The sequence below is a fragment of the Aptenodytes patagonicus genome, chromosome 12 (genome assembly GCF_965638725.1).
Source record: "Aptenodytes patagonicus chromosome 12, bAptPat1.pri.cur, whole genome shotgun sequence".
Classification (NCBI taxonomy): domain Eukaryota; kingdom Metazoa; phylum Chordata; class Aves; order Sphenisciformes; family Spheniscidae; genus Aptenodytes; species Aptenodytes patagonicus.
Window position 1 is genome coordinate 2,497,761 of NC_134960.1, and position 16,587 is coordinate 2,514,347.

The 16,587-nt window shown below is 49.3% G+C and overlaps 1 protein-coding gene across 5 annotated transcripts in view; it reads left to right on the top strand.

Moving 5' to 3' along the window:
• The first annotated feature begins 3,309 nt into the window (after positions 1–3,309).
• ACSL6 (acyl-CoA synthetase long chain family member 6) overlaps positions 3,310–16,587 on the top strand; it is a 62,311-nt gene continuing 49,033 nt past the window's right edge. For 3 of the 5 annotated variants that reach the window (XM_076350234.1, XM_076350235.1, XM_076350236.1), the window contains exon 1: positions 3,310–3,386. In XM_076350234.1, coding sequence (XP_076206349.1) covers positions 3,338–3,386 — 49 coding nt within the window. In that variant the 5' untranslated portion in view covers positions 3,310–3,337. Of the gene's footprint in view, positions 3,387–14,882; positions 14,991–16,587 lie in introns of those variants that run through there. The other 2 variants (XM_076350239.1, XM_076350238.1) reach the window with 2 other exon arrangements.

The window sequence follows — 16,587 nt, forward strand, 5'->3', positions numbered from 1 at the left end:
GATCAACACAAAAGGAAAGCTGAAATAGCATCCTGAATAGGTACGATCTTTACTTAGCAGAGCCTTGCATTGATTCCCTCAATAAATGCTGAATTACACAAAGGAAGAATGATCTTTTAAAAATCATAATTCTGCAATGAAATGATAAAGAGAGGGCAAGGTTATCACCGTAAGAAATCTGAAGGGCAGATGGAGCTGCTACTGACGTGTGGGAGAGTGCTGAGTCACTCTGCATTAACTGCTGCCATAGTAACTATTTACCAGCTGGTTGGGAATGAGGAGAGACTGAAAAACCTGAAATAAAAATCAGACAAGTTGCAGCTTGAAATATATTACATATCTTCTTAAAAGACTTGACAGAACGGAACACTTTCTAAGGCTTTTTTATATTAGTGTTACTTGGGACAAACAGATTACATTGGCCTGTTGATTAGACACATAGAAGTATTCAAGCAAGAAATAAGAAACTGATATTTCTTCTCTGCTAGACTAATGTTATTGCACCTAATTGTGAGAATAAGTAGGAGCCACTTTGGATTTGTTTATTCACAGGGATGTGGTATAGCGCATATTCCCTACAACCCAGCCCAGGCTGTGAAGGAACACAGAGTGGAGGGTTCATATGGCAATAACAGGTTTTGGGGTGAATTGGAGAACTTAACATAGTTTAGAGAGGGGTATAAGCTCAGATCCCTTGGCCGGTCTTTTCTGATGTTGTCCTCTGCTCTGGCTATTAGGAAGATTGCTGTCAGGCTGTGGCTTAGATTTCTTGATGGCTGAAGGCACGTCCTCTGCAGGAGTGACAGCTCTGTGGCATAGTAGCAATTTGAGGCACTTTCGTGACTCATAAGATTCTGGGTGGTTTTTTACTGTGGAAAACTTCAGCATCATCATGACAGGTGTCTGTCACTGTGACACCTCCGAAGACAAAATCTCCATTACTATTATCCCAGATGACTGACAGTAAGTGAGAGCACTTAAACTGGCTACTGTTGAGGTGTGAACAACTTCAGAAAATGGAGTAGCTGGGCCTTTTGATAACCAGTTGGGCCAAGTTTGCCTTGGACTCTAGTGTACAGGGAAGCAGAAAGACATCAAAGGTTTTAAAGTCAAGAATTAGAAAAAAAGTTCTCAAGAACTTTGCAGAGAGGCAGGAAGCTTGTGGTGAAACACAGGAAGTCACTTGTCTTTTTTTTAATCTGCATAGAGGTTGAAGGAGCTGCTGCAGGAGATGATGAGGTCAGGAAAGGCCGTCTTTGCAGAGCATAGGCAGACACCTTGTGGCTCCCCAAAGCAAGGGCATGGAGGTCCAGGCGGTATTTGTTGTGTCAATGATCTTCACTCCTCCTATGTTAGATGGAGGAAAGGTGTTTTCAGGACTTACCGTGCAACTGTATGTGCAAATCTGTTTGCTGTAAACCTATTTAGTGGAGCTCTGGGAGCTGGTACACTTCAACCAGTTTCTACTAGTCCCTCAGCTTCCCTAAGGAAGTATTATTTAAAAAGGTCCATCTCCTGAAAGACCAAGAGATCCCATATCATGAGGACAACTTAATTTGTCCTATCAATGAGCTTCAGTATTGTCATTTCTAGCTAACAGAGGTTTTCGGGAGCCCAGAAGCAGGGCTCAGCAAATGACACTGGTGGTTCAGGGAGAAGTCTGAGCTTGCTTAGACACAGGGACTGTAGGATCTGGGTAGCCTGCAGAAGACGAGACGTGCTCACAGCCTTCCAACACAAAATCTGCTGCAGGGAGGAAGATAAAAAGTGGGGTAGAAACCGTTCTTCCTTTCAAGAAAGAGAAGGTTGTAGGAACAGGCTAGACAAAAGCTCTTAAGTAAAATAGATTGCACAGTATTTAATCTATAATCTATTTTACTCTTAAGTAAAATAGTTTGCAGTAGATATGATTTTGCCAAGTCCTATTTTATGGTTGTTTTGTTTGATTTTTATGACACCAGGTGTAGCTGAAGTCACAATTGCTGTAGAGGCATTTACCGTGAGAACTCTAGTCTGAGGAACCAGATACAGTTGTCTTTGGTTCCCAGCCCACTTGTTAGCATGCTTGGCGATTAGTTTTCTGCTTTGAGACCATGCATCTTGGAAGCCCAATAGCCCTCGAGTAAAATGGATGTGGCAATTTTCTACCAGCCTTCAGGAGTGGGCAGTGGTGACACTAACACAAGTGATACCAGTTTTAGTCAGCTGCTGGTCCTCTGTAGGTAGGAAACTTTTTAAAGTCCTTTTCATAGTGAGTCAGAAGGAAACCACATTGTGAAAAAAGATGTTTGCCATGAGATGGAAATTAATTTACATCAACTTCATTCTCACCTTTAAGAAAACCAAAAGCCTTTATCTTCAAAGGAAATGCGTGCCCTGGACAGCTGTAATCATACCTGAACTAGTGCTAATTCCTGGTACAGGCAGAGAATTTTTTGGGGTATCTTGGTCCATGCTCATGAAGAGTTAAACAGCTGCGTATCACAGTTTGAGCAAGCGGTTCTGCCCGCTTTGCAGATCTGCCATGTTAGTCACTCAAAAGGCTGGAAAAAAAAGACACGGTGTGTCTTCTACCTCTTGCCACTCCTGTCCTGTTCACCCCACTGGGACTGTGATTGCCAGAGGGATGTAAGATGTGGTCTCACCACTGGTGCAGCCCTTTTAAAGCCTTTTTCTGCAAAGCCCTTCTTGTACCATGGAGCTTGGAGATTAATTTTTCTACAGCCAGCTTGTTCAGGGAAAGATGGAATTGCTGAGAACACAAATCTGCTATTCCCTCCCCATGTATTTAGTATCACACATGCAGTTTGTCTCCTTTTTTTTAAGTAGCCATTAACTGTATTTTAAGAAGTCAAAATATCTAGAAGCAATGCCGATCTGTCTCGCAGGCACGGCTGGCGAAGCTGTGGGTGTTTCAGCATCTCTGATGGTCAGGGCTTATAGGACCGTTCCTGTGCAGGTCACGTTCCAGTGGCAACTTCATCGGCCAAAGGCGAAAATAACAGCCATTACGGAGTAAAGTTTCTCCCCTTCCTCTCCCTCCTCCCCCTGCTCTCCCCTGCCGCTGATTCTCTTGGCCATTCCGAGGGGGAAGGGATGCTCTCCACGCCTGCCTGACGATCGCCCGCACGCCAGCTAGCAGCGTCGCCCCTTTTAAGACGGAGCTGGCGGGCTCGCCAGGATGGGGGGAGGAGGAGGGTTGCTAAAAATGCCGCCCTATGCTGGGGGAGCGCCGGGGAGCGTGCGGTGCCCGGCGGGGCGCGGCGGGCCGGGCCGGCTCGGTGCGCAGTGAGCGCGCCTCGGTGCGCGGCTGCAGGGAGCGGGCCGCGCCGCAGGGATGCTCGCCCCGCTCCTGGGCTCCGCGGGCTCCGGCTGGCTGCTGCTGGGTGAGTGCTCCCCCAAAACCGCCTCGGCGGTTGCGATTTGCTCCCCCCCCCACCCCGCTCCGCTCCGTGTTTCCCGGCTCCTCTCCCCGCAGCGTGCGGGGGACTCGCTCCCCGCCGGCGGCAGGGAAATGCCGGCGCGGACCCCTCCGAAACGACCTCCGAGCGCTTGCTCTCCGCTCCGGGCCCGCTCTCCGGCTCGCCCCCCCCCCCCCCGCTCCGGAGTAAAGGGTATATTTCAAGCGCTTTGAAGGGACAAGGCAGGCGGGAGCGCGCACTTCATGGCAGAGATGGCAACGCGATATTCCGCTGCATGCGTGCCATGCGAAAGCCGGCACAATGAGATGTTGTTGCAGCGCGATAGAGCAAGCTCAGCTGAAAATGCATTACATAATTTCTCCCACATCACCTTGCCGGTTCCTTCAGTCGGCCCATCTTTGGCAAATTTGTCAGGGCGCTTTGCCTGCGGTGGATACGTGAAACGGGGCAGCGCGCCGGGATGTGTGTGTGTGCTTGTGCACTAGAGCTATTGGGCAGGGGGTGACTGTGAATCCCATTGTTCTGTGGGCAGAGGCGGTAACGATTCAAAGTGTGTCTGGACTAGAAAATTATTGCCAGTCTGAAATAGGAGGTTCTCTGTAAGGTATTTAAAGGTTCAGCTTGAAATGACCTGCCGCGCCGGATTCAAAATCGAGCCCTTTGAATCTGTGTGAAGTGTCTTTTCTAAGGAAAGGTAACGTTCGATGTCTGTGCCGTTTTCCCCCTTTACCTATCAAACAGCTTTCCTCCAGGCAGGCAGACTTCCAAGGGGAAGAAGTACAAAGAGGGAAATGATTTTAAGACAGCCTCCTTGCATCATTAGGTAAATACTCTGGAGGGGAGTGCCAAGAATGGAAAACATATCGTAATTATTTATGTTCATATCTGCTTGCTATTTTTGATTTTGAAAAGGGATATCTCTCACTGAAAAAAAAAAGATGGAACCCAATATCGCTGTACTGAATTTTGTCTCTGAAAATATCCTGGTGGCTCCCATTAAAGTCAGTGGGCTTACAGCTGCTTATATCAGCAGCTTGAATCAGCTGCTTTTGAACTGTAGCAAAATCCATGCAGCACAAATATGGCCCAGAGGGAATTACATGGGTGAATCAGAAAGCAGGACTTGGCTCGGAGGCTGCAAGCAAGCGTTTGTTACAGTATTTTGGGCCCCGAGGCCCCAGGGACCGCTCTGAGCTACGTTACTGGATGCTCCAGGCTTGTTTATGACAATGGGAGGAGAACCAGGCCCGCTGGGAACTGGTCTCCTGTGCGAGCTCCTGCTTTCAGGCCTCCACGTGCACCCTGCGGTACTGATCCCTGCGCCTCCCATCTCGGTGTTTACTCTGCTGCATCCAAATGCATCTCCTTCGCACGTCCAGCTATCCCGAAGCGTGTGTCCGTTCAGGTGCGGCTCTGACTTGTGGCCTCTCTTAATGCCATGCTTATTTTATTTGAGTGTGGACAGGACTTTAGCCTAATGTTTTGATGTACAGAATAGGTGCCCTTGGAAGCCAGGCGTGCTGTTATTGCCATTTGCAGCGGCACTCTCAGCAGCAGCCGAGATGTACATCAACACAGGTCGTCTAGGGGAGATGGATCCCACTGGAGAGGCGAGGGCCCTGCCTGACCCAGCAGTGGCACTTGCTCAGGTGTGTGCCTGCGGTTGCTGCTCTCACGCATGGTCTCGGTTTTCTGCTGGCTCCATCCCATTAGACACTGCTCCGTGCTGCAAAGGAGTCACAGCGGCTGTGCTGATCTACTGAACAAGGGGCTCTTTGGCCATTACAGCCCAGTGCAGCGCTCTTGTTTATTTTAAATTAATTTCTGGCATTGTTACAAGGGTTTTGACTAGTTAAGAACAGGTCTGCAATGCTCACCTCAATGAAGTAACGGTAGGAGTCAGAGAAAGACAAAGCTAATTATTTCCTTGTGTGCCGACTTGGATGGGCTGATGGATGCAGAGGGTGGTATAGCAAAATAAAACAAACAAACTTAACACCAAATCCCCCCAGGGATTTGCACATTGGGCTGGTTTGGTTGAAGCAGTACGAGGTTACAGGTTACCCCTTGCTCCTCTCCCCTTGAGTAAAAGTAGGAAATCCCAGAGACTCCTCTGCTCTTTTCTTCCCCCCCTCATTTCATGTGACTGCAACCCTGAGCCTGTCAGTCCTGTCTTACAGTGAGGAAGAGGAGGGTTTGCTCTCCTGACTCCTGGCAGCTGCTGGAGGCCCCGGCGGGCGCCTGCACCTGTGTGCGGAGGCACAAGAAGGGAATTCTGCCATCACGGTGTCCCTTCTCCCTGCTGGCACCAGCGCGTCTCCAAATATTTCTCAGTGTATGTTTGCAAAGGAAGCGGGAGGTTCATCTGGTGTTGCAAGACTTCTACAGTCCCACTTCTGAACCCGGCTCTTGCACTGTGACACGGGAGTCCTTGATGATGCCCTGAAATTCAGGTCTCTGGATAAGAAATATTTCCTCCCGTGCTTTGTGTACGAAATGGAGCAGATGCCCAAGGCTGCTCAGCCCAGCCCATAGAGTGCTGGCTGCTGCACAAGAGGCAAAGCCTGTGTTATTTGATGAGGTATATTTAGTTGCTTTTATTCTCCATCCCTCTATTACTGCTCCATTTGAACGGTTGCTAGATACCATCAAAAGGAAAGAGTAAATGTATTTGGATTTCCCTGCTTGCTTGCAGGGAAAGACAGCACATAGCAATTTTTCTCTGCTGCTCTGGACTCATCTAGGCATTTATTTGATTCTTGCCTCCACGCTACTACGGGTATTACAAATACATTCAAGTAATGAAAAGAGGAGAAGAGCTTTGAAGACAGATGGTAAACTGAATTAACCGAATACCCACAGAAATAGGAAAGCTGACTTGGGAGCAAGCCAGGAACAAGGAAATACAACATTACATCAGTAAGAGTATAATTGCTGTTGTTTTGATGTCACCAAACACTGCAGAGCACCACAGGGTTTAAACCTTTCCTCGTTATTGCATTTCTGAGAGCTCTTTGAGAGAAATACCAGCATCTTCCTCCTTTATCACTGCAGAGTTGCAACCAGCACCTGAATAACTTGTAGCTAACTAGAGGCAAGTCTGGGTGTGACTGAAGAAACGATGGTAGGCAACGGGACACAGGCATTTACCTCTTGATGGATGCACAGGCATCAAGGGCAGGTCTTTTCCCACGGCGCTTTTCTTGGCTTTGCTAGATTATTTCTTCATACGGACCCGAACAAAATGATTGACTTAATCACCCTCTTTCTGATCAGAAATGAACAGGAAAGAAGAACATCTATTAATACAGTTTTTTATTTTTAAGTGCTCTGCATGTGTTCTTTGATGATGGATCAATACAAGTAATGAGGTTCTTCCATCACTGTTATTTATGTCTCTTGCACTACCGTGCGAAGCCAAAGCCCTGCAGGTCCTTGGCACGGGAGTCCCATCTGTCCCTGCTGCCGTCCCTGCAGGGCTGCGGGTGCCAGGAGCACAGGCAGCTCTGAGGAGGGCCACCCGCAGTGCTCCGTTCCTGCAGCTCTCCGGCCTTGTCCCCTCTGGAGAAGTCACCGGTGTCCAAACTGCTTCGGCCGCTCTCCTCCTCTCCCTCTGAACAGGAGGGCTTACAGAGCTCATGAACCCAGATACCCTCTTACCCTGGAAACTAGTCTAATGCAGTTGAGTAAAGTGTACCAGAGAGCACCTGGCTTTAAAATATGGATAAATATGCTTGAAATGTACCTGTAAAATCCATAAAACCCCAGTGGAAGCCCTCACACTCCTTTCTGCACTTTCCTGTAGTTTGCCGTGAGCCATGCCTGGCTCTCCAGGGGTTTTTCTTCCCAGATGTGCTGATTCAGAGTCTTTGCAAATCCTTTTTCAGAGGCTCCAAGGAACTTAGCTTTGATGCCGTACAGCGTGATATGAGTAAATGTTTTGCTGGGCTAATATTGATTGCCATAGCGTGTTATCAGTGCTTATTGATGACAAGTCATTTACTGTGTCAAATCCTCCTTCCACTGTAAACATCGTCACGGAGCCTTCAAGGTGACCTGCTGCCGGTGGGGAGGCGGGCGAGGCTGAGGGAGGGAAGGGGCCGCAGGCTTTGCCTGATTCTGCTTCTTCCTTATGCTCTGTATATAGATAAAACTATAAATATTTTACCATTCTACTGGAGACTGCGCTATGGAAACCTTGGTGGCTGGTGATGAGAAAGGATAAGACATTGAGATGAGCGGGGATTTTTTTAGCCAGGAAGAGCTTCAAAGCCGCAGGGGTAGTTCAGCCCCCAGGCCATCCCGCAGGGCCCCAGAGCTGGTCCCCACGCTCCCTGCTGCAGCCGTGCTTCGCCCACTCTTTACTCACTGCTTGGGCTTTTACGAGCAGTGATGTAGTTATAATGTGTAGCAGATGCTTTGGAAAAGTATGGGTGAAAATGCAGACCCTGCTCAGTGTGGGCTGAGTTCACGGCAGGCTGTGGCAAGACCCTGAAGTGGTTCTCCCACGAAACCCAAGTGTTGCACTTGCTGTCCCAGAAGCTCCCCTGTTAGTCACGCAAGGTGCTTTTCTGTCTTCCGTGCTGTGTGGTATACCGCTCTCAAAAATGTGGAAAGATAAATCCAACCACCTTGTCCAAGTAATTTTCTTTTGCGCCACAGGAAGAAAGTGTCACTTGTCAAAAAAAAAAAAGTATTCAGTGGAAATCACCATCTTGCTAGGAAACCCCCAATTAATGGAGGAAAAGTCTTCACATTTAGACCTGTGTGCTATGGTGTTGCAAGACTGCAGCTTACATTTCCATTTGCTCAACGATGTGGCTGCTGTGGTGTAGATACAATCTCAGAAACGCCACATGTAAGCTACAGTGAACAGTTTCCACTTCATTACTGCAAAATAATGCTGCAAAATCAGTGTCAGATGGGTTGGCCTCGGTGAGGCCAACGGGCTCCAGAGATACCTGGGTTTTGTTATGTGACTTTGCTCACTGTGGTCAACCGTGTCACTTGGCACAAGGAGCAGCGATTCCTGTCCGACAGGAATGCTGCACGAGTGGTCAGATACCGGGTGATTCAGAAAAATAACAACCCCAGAGAAGGGTCTTTTATCTGCTGTTGCCTGTGGCAGAGGTGGTTGGTTACCTGTATAAGCCCATCTTCTAGTGGCCAAACTCCAAGACAGCCTTCACCGCTCTCGCTGCTGAGGGTTTTGGTGACGGTAGGAAGGAGGGGAGCACCAGTCCCGTGCCTGGGAACGGACACCTGGATGCTCCATCTGGACACCTGGGGTTCTGCTTTGACCACAGATGAAGGATGGTCGCCTTCAAGGCTATCAGCCTGATCGCAGTCACTGTAAAGCCTTCATTTCTGAGTTGCATCTTCAGGTCCAGAAGCACAAATGCTGAGGTGGCAGGGACCTGGTGTGGGGTGCCACCTTGGCTGGCCCTTCAGCAGATGCGTGACCCTCCCTTTCATTTTGGAAAGTTGTTCTAGAAACTTTTGCTCCAAAATCGTCCAAGTTTCAGCTCAGATTTGCGTATGACAAATCTAGATCTTCTTTGGATGCCAGCGTGATGTCTCAGCCAAGCCATTTGTTTTCCCCCGGTGTTTCCTTCCCAACCCACAGCCCAGCCTCCTCTCTGAGACAGTTGCCCACGTGGCAGCTCTCTGCCCCTGTCCTGCCTGTTCCTTGGGGCCGGGTCCCCTCCTCAGCCTGGCAGACAGCCTTTGGAAAGGACGGGGTTCTCCTGCTCTGGAGAGCACAGGCGGTGCATGGCTGGGTGCAGAGGGTACCACAGCTCCCTTTGGGCCGCCACTTCATCTGTTGTCGGATGGAAAGCTGCACAGCCTTCCTTTCCCAGGCTAGGCAAGCCAAGCCACTGCGTTTGTTCATGGCCGAGAAGAAAAGGGGCTAAAATGACCTTTCCTTCTCCCACCAGCCATCAAGAAATTGAGGCTGAGTTGCTCCCGTGCACAAACTAGAGCAGCCCCTGGCCTGCGCTGACCCGCGTGGGCTGGTGGTGGTGCCTGGGGAGAGAGGGAGGCTCAGGAACAGCCTCCTCGGGGAAGGACGTGCAAGTGTCTCTGCATGGCGAGGGTCAGAGCCGCGCTCCCCTCCACCTCCAGAGCAACAAGCAGCTCCTTTCCCAGGGCTTCCAAATCCCTAAAATCAGCTCAGTGAGCAATGCAGACATTGCTGTGATCGCTGGGGTGTCCCAGTCGCTGCTAGGTGGCACCAGCTGAGAGCCGCAGCCGGGGAAACCACCGAGGTGTTTGCTGAACTGCGATTCATTTTTTTTTTTCCCTCCAAAGGCAAGTATGAGCTGGTCAGCACAGGAACCAGCACTGAAATTGCTAAGCTGATTTAATTTAACTTTTTTTTTTGTTTTTCCTTTGAAAAAGTATCCAGAAAGAGAGTAAATCGTTGTGGTGTAGATTTAAATGAATTGGAAGCGATCTAAGCCAAACTTGCACTGAAATTACAAAATATGTGAATGATGCGGATTTAAATGTCTTTTCTGCAGAGACCAGTATTTCGGTATAAAAAGTGGAAAGAACATTATTTAGAGCTTGTTTCAAGAGTCTTTCAAATGGTGGAGAAAAACAGACAAATATATTAGTATCCCTCTTGAAACGTTAAATGTATTTTACTTCGTAACTCCAACACAGTTCAGTTTTAGGTAGAACCATTCGCCATGACTCCAGATGACCTAATTCAGAATAATTTTTTCTTCCGCAAAACATTCGAAACCGCTCCTTCGAGCAGCCCAGCTGAGAGCAGCTTGTGAGCGGCCCGCTTGCGAAAGGTTACCCGGCTGGTACCAGCACCTTGCTGTCCCTCGAACCTTTGAGAAGAGATTGATTCCCACAGCGCCGGGTTCGCTGTGGGTCTCCCCGGCACGCACCCCATGCGTGCTGCTGCAGGGAGCGCGGAGCCTCTCTTAGGAACCGGCCGGGGGTTTTGGGGACGCCGGGGGAGCGATCCCCAGTGACCTCCTCCCTCTTACCCCTGCGGAATGCCCGAGCCCTGGTTTAATTCTGCCTGAAAAGGGTTTTTTGTGCCGGTGGAGAGTAGCCTCCTCCCGGCCGCCTCTCCCGGGCCAGGCAAATCCCCGCAGCTGAGAGGCTGCCGAGGGTGGTGTGATGCTCTGACCCGCCAACAACAATCCAGGGCTGTGTTTCCTTTCGGAAGAGGCATTTGCATATCCTCTATTCACTTTATTTGGTTAAATACGTTTGAAAAGGGGAAAGCTCTGGGTCACTGAGACTGAAGAATGGGCTGTCTGAGGGCCTCCCCCCACCTTAACTCCTTGAAACCTTGCTCCAGCATCTTAGAGAGACACGTCTTAAAATATCCAGAAAGGGGGATTTAAAGGCTGCTTTTGCAGCGGGGAAGGGGAAGGGGGCTGGAGATGGGGAAAAGCCTGACAGCAAGGAGGCAGCGGAAAGGTGCCATATATCTCTGAACTGAAAATTCACTTATGTGCAGCCGTAGACAGACTCGGGGAGAGTTTGTAAAATTCAGCGTGGAGAGAAATGGCTTCATGAGGACTTGAAAATATCAGTGAAAATAGGAGCGCAAAAGCAAGTTACAGTAGTGCCAGGCACAGAAACGCGCAGCGTGCTGCAGGGTGTGAAAATCAGAAAGTGGAACTGACTAGAAACAAAACCACAAATAACCTAATTGCTGCTTAAGCTAACAAAACCCAAAAAAACCCTACAGCAACAGCAAAGATCCTGAAACACAAACCAAGTGTTTAAAAACATTCAAACAATGTAACCACCTGTTATTACTGTCAGCAGAAAAGAAAGTCTCAGTGAAGTATTTAACTTTGAATGTTTAAGGACATCTCAAATCACAGCCCAACCACAGAGTTCTCAAAAACCTTCTGTGAGACGATGCCAGTCCCCCCCTTTCCCCTCATTTTCCGGCGCAGTGCCAGGCCCTCGCTGCCGGAGGTGCTGCAGCTGGGTGTGGGCTGTGGTCGGGGTCCGGGGTTGGTGGGTGCCAGCCCCGTTGACGTGCCAGGATGCGGAGGGGAGCCCCTTGGACCGGGGCAGGATACGGCCCCTGCGCCTCACTGCGTGCCGCACCCACCGCGCTCAGCTGCAAAATGGAGACTGTGCTTCTGGATGCCTGTAAACTGTTTTGAGGATGACAGCTGGGAAGAGATGCGTAAGCAATAAAATCATCATCGTGGGTTTATTTTTGTTCCTTTGCCATCCGTTGGCATCCTTGTGGTGTAAGGAAATGGAGGGCTAGAGGCAGAGGAGGCAGAAACACTTGCCTGGTAGCTTCACAGTAGTGTTCCTAATTATTGAATTAATCCTCTATTCATGCAGTATGTTTCCTTCCTGCTGCTCTTTGTAAATGGTCAAAAATATACACTGTATAATCAATACAAGCATAATATGTCACCAAAAGTCACAGAAAGGAAAAATCAAAAGAAAAAAAGGAAAAAAGAAATACAAGGGAGTAAAGTTCCCCCATCTTTTACATGACTTTCATTATTTTAAGTGGCTGTTTTTTATTTCTAGTCGAGGCAGGATTCTCCATGAATGGGCCTTAAGGAACGTAGAGATACTGTTGGCAGATTTCTGTTCAGTAACTGAAGCTGTTGCCCTGGGTTATGGGAATGTCCTGAAAGACGAAGCAGCAGTTTTTATTGAGTTATCCTCAGAATTTTGAAGTGTCGTGTGGGACTCTGGGCTGTGAAGCGATGAAAGCCCAGGAGCTCACGAGCCAGCTCCAAGCCCGGTGTGGTTTCCTGGTGGTACAGCCTCAGTTAGCTGCTCTGATGGCTCTGCATCCTCCTGGCCATAAGCGTCACTCTGTTTAAAACTCAACCTTAATTTGTGTTTCTCATTAATTTTGATAAAGCATAAAAGCATAGAGAAACTCAATACGTTACTCTCTTACAGTACTCTTCTTTCACGTTGTGTTACACTGCGAGCATTAAAAGCACTGTGATTTACTGATACAACTTTTTTTTTTTCCCTGGACAGGTGAGGTCTCAGCCAAATCCCATAAAAGTCCTTTGAAGTCTTTCCATTGATTTTACTGGTAGCTGGATCTCACTGGGCTTTAGACTGAGCAGTAATCAGCACAAAAGGTGAAGTCTTACTTCCTTTGTACTTGTAGAGTATCAACATCCCTGCTACTTAACACACTAAGGTGAGGGTCGGTTTTGGGCAGCTTTCTACAGAAGCAGAAGTCACTTGAGTCCTGGTTTGAAGCACAAAGGGCTTTGCAGCTCCTCCTGCCTTGGCCCGGTCCTGGGTGCTCAGCAGCTCCGGGCTCAGCCCCGCCAGCCCTCAGCCTCATGTTCTGCAGAGCACAGCTAATACATCTGCAGGAGGTTCTTACACATACTTGAACTGTCCTCTGAGTTCCAGTGCCAAAGGCTCTTAGAGCAAAACCCTGTTTATGGTGAACCGCGTGCTTTCCCTCGGCTGTGTGTCCAAAAAAGGAGGTTTTCTTCCCATAAAACGCTCTCCCGACTACTCTGCTCTGCAAATCACCTGGCAGAAAATGCCGGGGCATTGGGGAAGCTTTTATTCTGTGTATTACTCAGAGTGCGCTTATGTCCATCTTCCCTTAAGGTAGGAAGCCTAAACCCAGTTTTCTCCCTTTGTTCTGTCTCATGTTTCTCCTATGGTCATTCCAGCAAGTGAGTCCTTATGCCGTATGTACGTGCAACAAAAGCAAGACAAGAGAAAGAGAATAACTGCTCAGGGTATTTACCAGGGAGGTAGAATGGTCTGAAGCTGTCCTGAAACATTCATTTTACCGAAGCCCATCACCTATGCTGAGGGTCTATCACCCACTGTCATCTCCATGGAGGTAGGCAAGAGCATCCCTTACCAACAGGTGCTTGAAAGAAGACATCTTCTAAATAAATGCAGCACAGTAACTGGGGTTTAATCCAATATTTATTTAGAATCAGTATTCCCACATCCCCTCTGGAGCACTCTGTCGCAAACACAACTGTGCTGTATCCGTGGGCTACAGGCATCCAAGTGCCCAGCCAGCCTGGGACTGCGCACACACCTGGAATATTTTCCTGACTACAAAGTTTCTGTCAAGCTGTGGCTCATAAGGAACAAAGGGGCAAGAATCTGAGCTGGTGAATATTGTTGTGGTCCCGTTAAACCAGCACTGCGATGCTGATTTACACCTGCAGACCATTTAGGCCAGTAGTCCCTGCCCTACCCTGGCAAATTTATGAATTAAAGCCTCATTGCAGAATACCCACATCTGAGCCAAATGAGTGATGTTTGACAAGCTTGCCTGAAATCTCATTAAATGTTCTCTTCATTCATGAAGGTTAAGTGTTCTTTGAGAATTCTCCGTTATGCCCTCCAAGTGCATGATATTGCGAGTACAATTCAGGACAGGTCAGACAGAAACTTTACTAACTATGATAATAGTGAAAGAGCGTTCAGACAGCATCTCCCCCTCTGCTCCCCTCTTCTCTGCCGAGTGATTGTGGAGATCCAGCCTATATACAGTTTCAGGAAAGAAAAGAAAGAGGTGAGGAGAACAATAATTTCAATGTTAACAAAGCCAGGTATCCAACCCTGGGAGGGATGGACTCCTCAAGTGCCTCGTTAACTGCCACCGTTCTGAGAAGGAATTGTGCAGTAAATAAGGTGGCAACATGGAGAGAGGCTTCTGGTGGGGCCCGGAGGAGCGGCACACCCCGGGTTATCTTAGCTCAGACGTGGGGAGTTGGAAGCCATCGGAGGCTGTTAGCTTTCAGTTGAAAGGAATGTTCTTTTAGTTAGGATAAACGTCTTAGCCAGACCTCTCAAATCTTAAATATTAATAATTTTACCACCAGAAATGAATTGTGAAGTTTTTGGGTTGTTGTTACCGGTGTAAATTAAGAAAAACTGGCTTTGGCTCAAATGCCAGTTTTTTTCTTTGCTTTTAATATATGTAACAATATAAGGATGTTGTTGGCAACAGTTATTCTCTTACTATTTTATTGATTCAAATGATTTACGTTTATCTACTCAAGCTATGAAGTTTCTAATTTAGCAGACTAGGACTGGCAATGCAGACTTTCTCAGTGTCAGAAACTTCATTTTATGATGACTTTTCCCAAAGGAGAAAAAAAAATGATGCCGTCTTTCATTTTAAACCGAGCGTTTGCAGGAAGGCTTTGCAGTTTTACATCCAGTAAGCCTTGCCTCGAGTCTGCTAGGAGCCGTAAAGCTTCCAGTATGACAGATGTGTCAAAATCGTGCAATATTCAGGAGCAGGAGGGGTGAGCTTTGCCCGTCTGCGAGAAGCTGGAATAAGGCTCCCACTGCCGGGAGCGGGAGTCTCCAGTGCCTCAAGGGTTACACCGGGGCACTGCCGCTGCTGCGCTAATACAGCCTAAGCTGATATTAGCCAAGCTTAACTTCTTTCAGCAGTTTGCAGATGGGAAGGGGGTGGGACGTCCTGGAGTCAGCAGTTCTTCAACAAGTACGTGAACGCCAGCTCCGCCGGTGTGAGACCCAGCCATGAGCTGACTGCGTGCGAGGGGAGAGCAGGGAGGCCGGCTTTCCCTGGCGCTGGTGAGTCCGCGGCTGGTTTGTTTGGGTTGGGTTTTGTGGTTTTTTTTTTTTCTTTTTTCTTCTTGAAATCTCGCTGAGGAGCCCGGGTGGCTCCGGCCGGGACCCCGCAGGGCTTCGCCCAGCCCCGGGACGGCCGCAGAGCTCTGCGGCAGCTGGGCGGCGGGATGCCGAGCAAAACATAAACCGCAAAAAAAAACCCAAACCCAAAAAAAAAGGGGTGCGGGAGACCCCTCCGTGCAGAGAGGGACCCCGCGGGCGCCGCCGCTGCTGCGGGAAAAGGGGGTCTCGGCTGCGTTTCTTGGTGTTGCAATCCGGGGAGAGCCCGCCGGCGCGGCTGGCAGGACGCGGCTAAAACACCAGCACCGGAGAGAGTTTGTGGCTTTTGCAGTTTCCTGTTATTTCAGAGGTTTCTAAGAGCCTTAGAGGGGGGGAAAGCCCCAGCCCGGCTCTGGCTGGAGGTCACAGAGCTGCAGGCGGCCGGTCCCGCGTGGGCTGGGGAGCCCCAGCCGCAGGAATGGCGGTGGCCGCTGCTTCCAGCTCGGGGCTCCAGGGCCACCCCAGGCACCTCTGTGGGCTCACCGGTGACGGCAGCTCTGCCTGCACCCCGGCCGTGTGCCGGAGACAAGGTCACCTGGATGCAGAGATGAAGGCTGGTTTCTGGGGGTGCCCCGGGAAGGCTCTGCCTGTTTGGGCTTCATTCCCCAAAACATCAGGGCTTGTTTCCAATAGCAGGAGTTCTGCAGAGGCCGGCAAACTCATTTAATTGTGGTTGACACCCTGCGGGCTTCTAGGCTTTCTGTACATCGAGTTTCAACCACCCAGACTTCAAGGTAGGCTCTTTGTGATGGACGTTGCCGTCTGTGGGATCTCCAAATGCTGGTGACTGACATGTGCCTTTGCCAAAGCTACGCAGCGGTTGCAGGTTACAAGCGTTAAATGTACTGTGCGATGCTGTTCCTAATCAAACGCTGTGGATTCACGCCTCCTTCAAGCATGTAACCACGTGTGTGCTCCATCCACACGGGAAGAGCCTGCCGGTGCGCGGGGTGCAAACGCTGGTGGGGGTGTACCCTGGTGTGAGGCACAGAACATGGAAACCTTACCTGTAGGCATGAAATACCCGCTCTGGACGTCGAGTGTGGTTTCTTGCTTGCTGTGTTGCATTAGTGTGTGCCCGTCCCCGGTACGTCCCATCCTTTGGCGTGATGGGGGCAGGTTGGGTTGGGGATGTGAAGAGGATGCTTTCAGGGGGTTCAGAGAGGCTTCTGGAGGGCGGAGGGTCCCCGCTTGTTCCCAGTGGTTATGGCGTGGTGGGTCGGGCATGGCTGCTCAGTGCAGCTGCCGAGGTGGCTGTGTGCAGCTGCGGGGCCTCCTCGGAGAACCTGCAGAAACCAAACATGGTTATTTGCTGTTTTCCAGCGCAGTGAGAGCGGTTCCTAATGTGGTGACCATTTCTGCAGTGAACGGTCTGTTCTTACTGGCTTCACGTGCAAGAGAGAAATGTAAAGTTATGTTCCTTTAAAAGCACGCTGATATTCTCGCGCACAGAAAACATGCAGAGACTATTTTGAGAAGCTCTGGCTGTTTGTGGGCACCG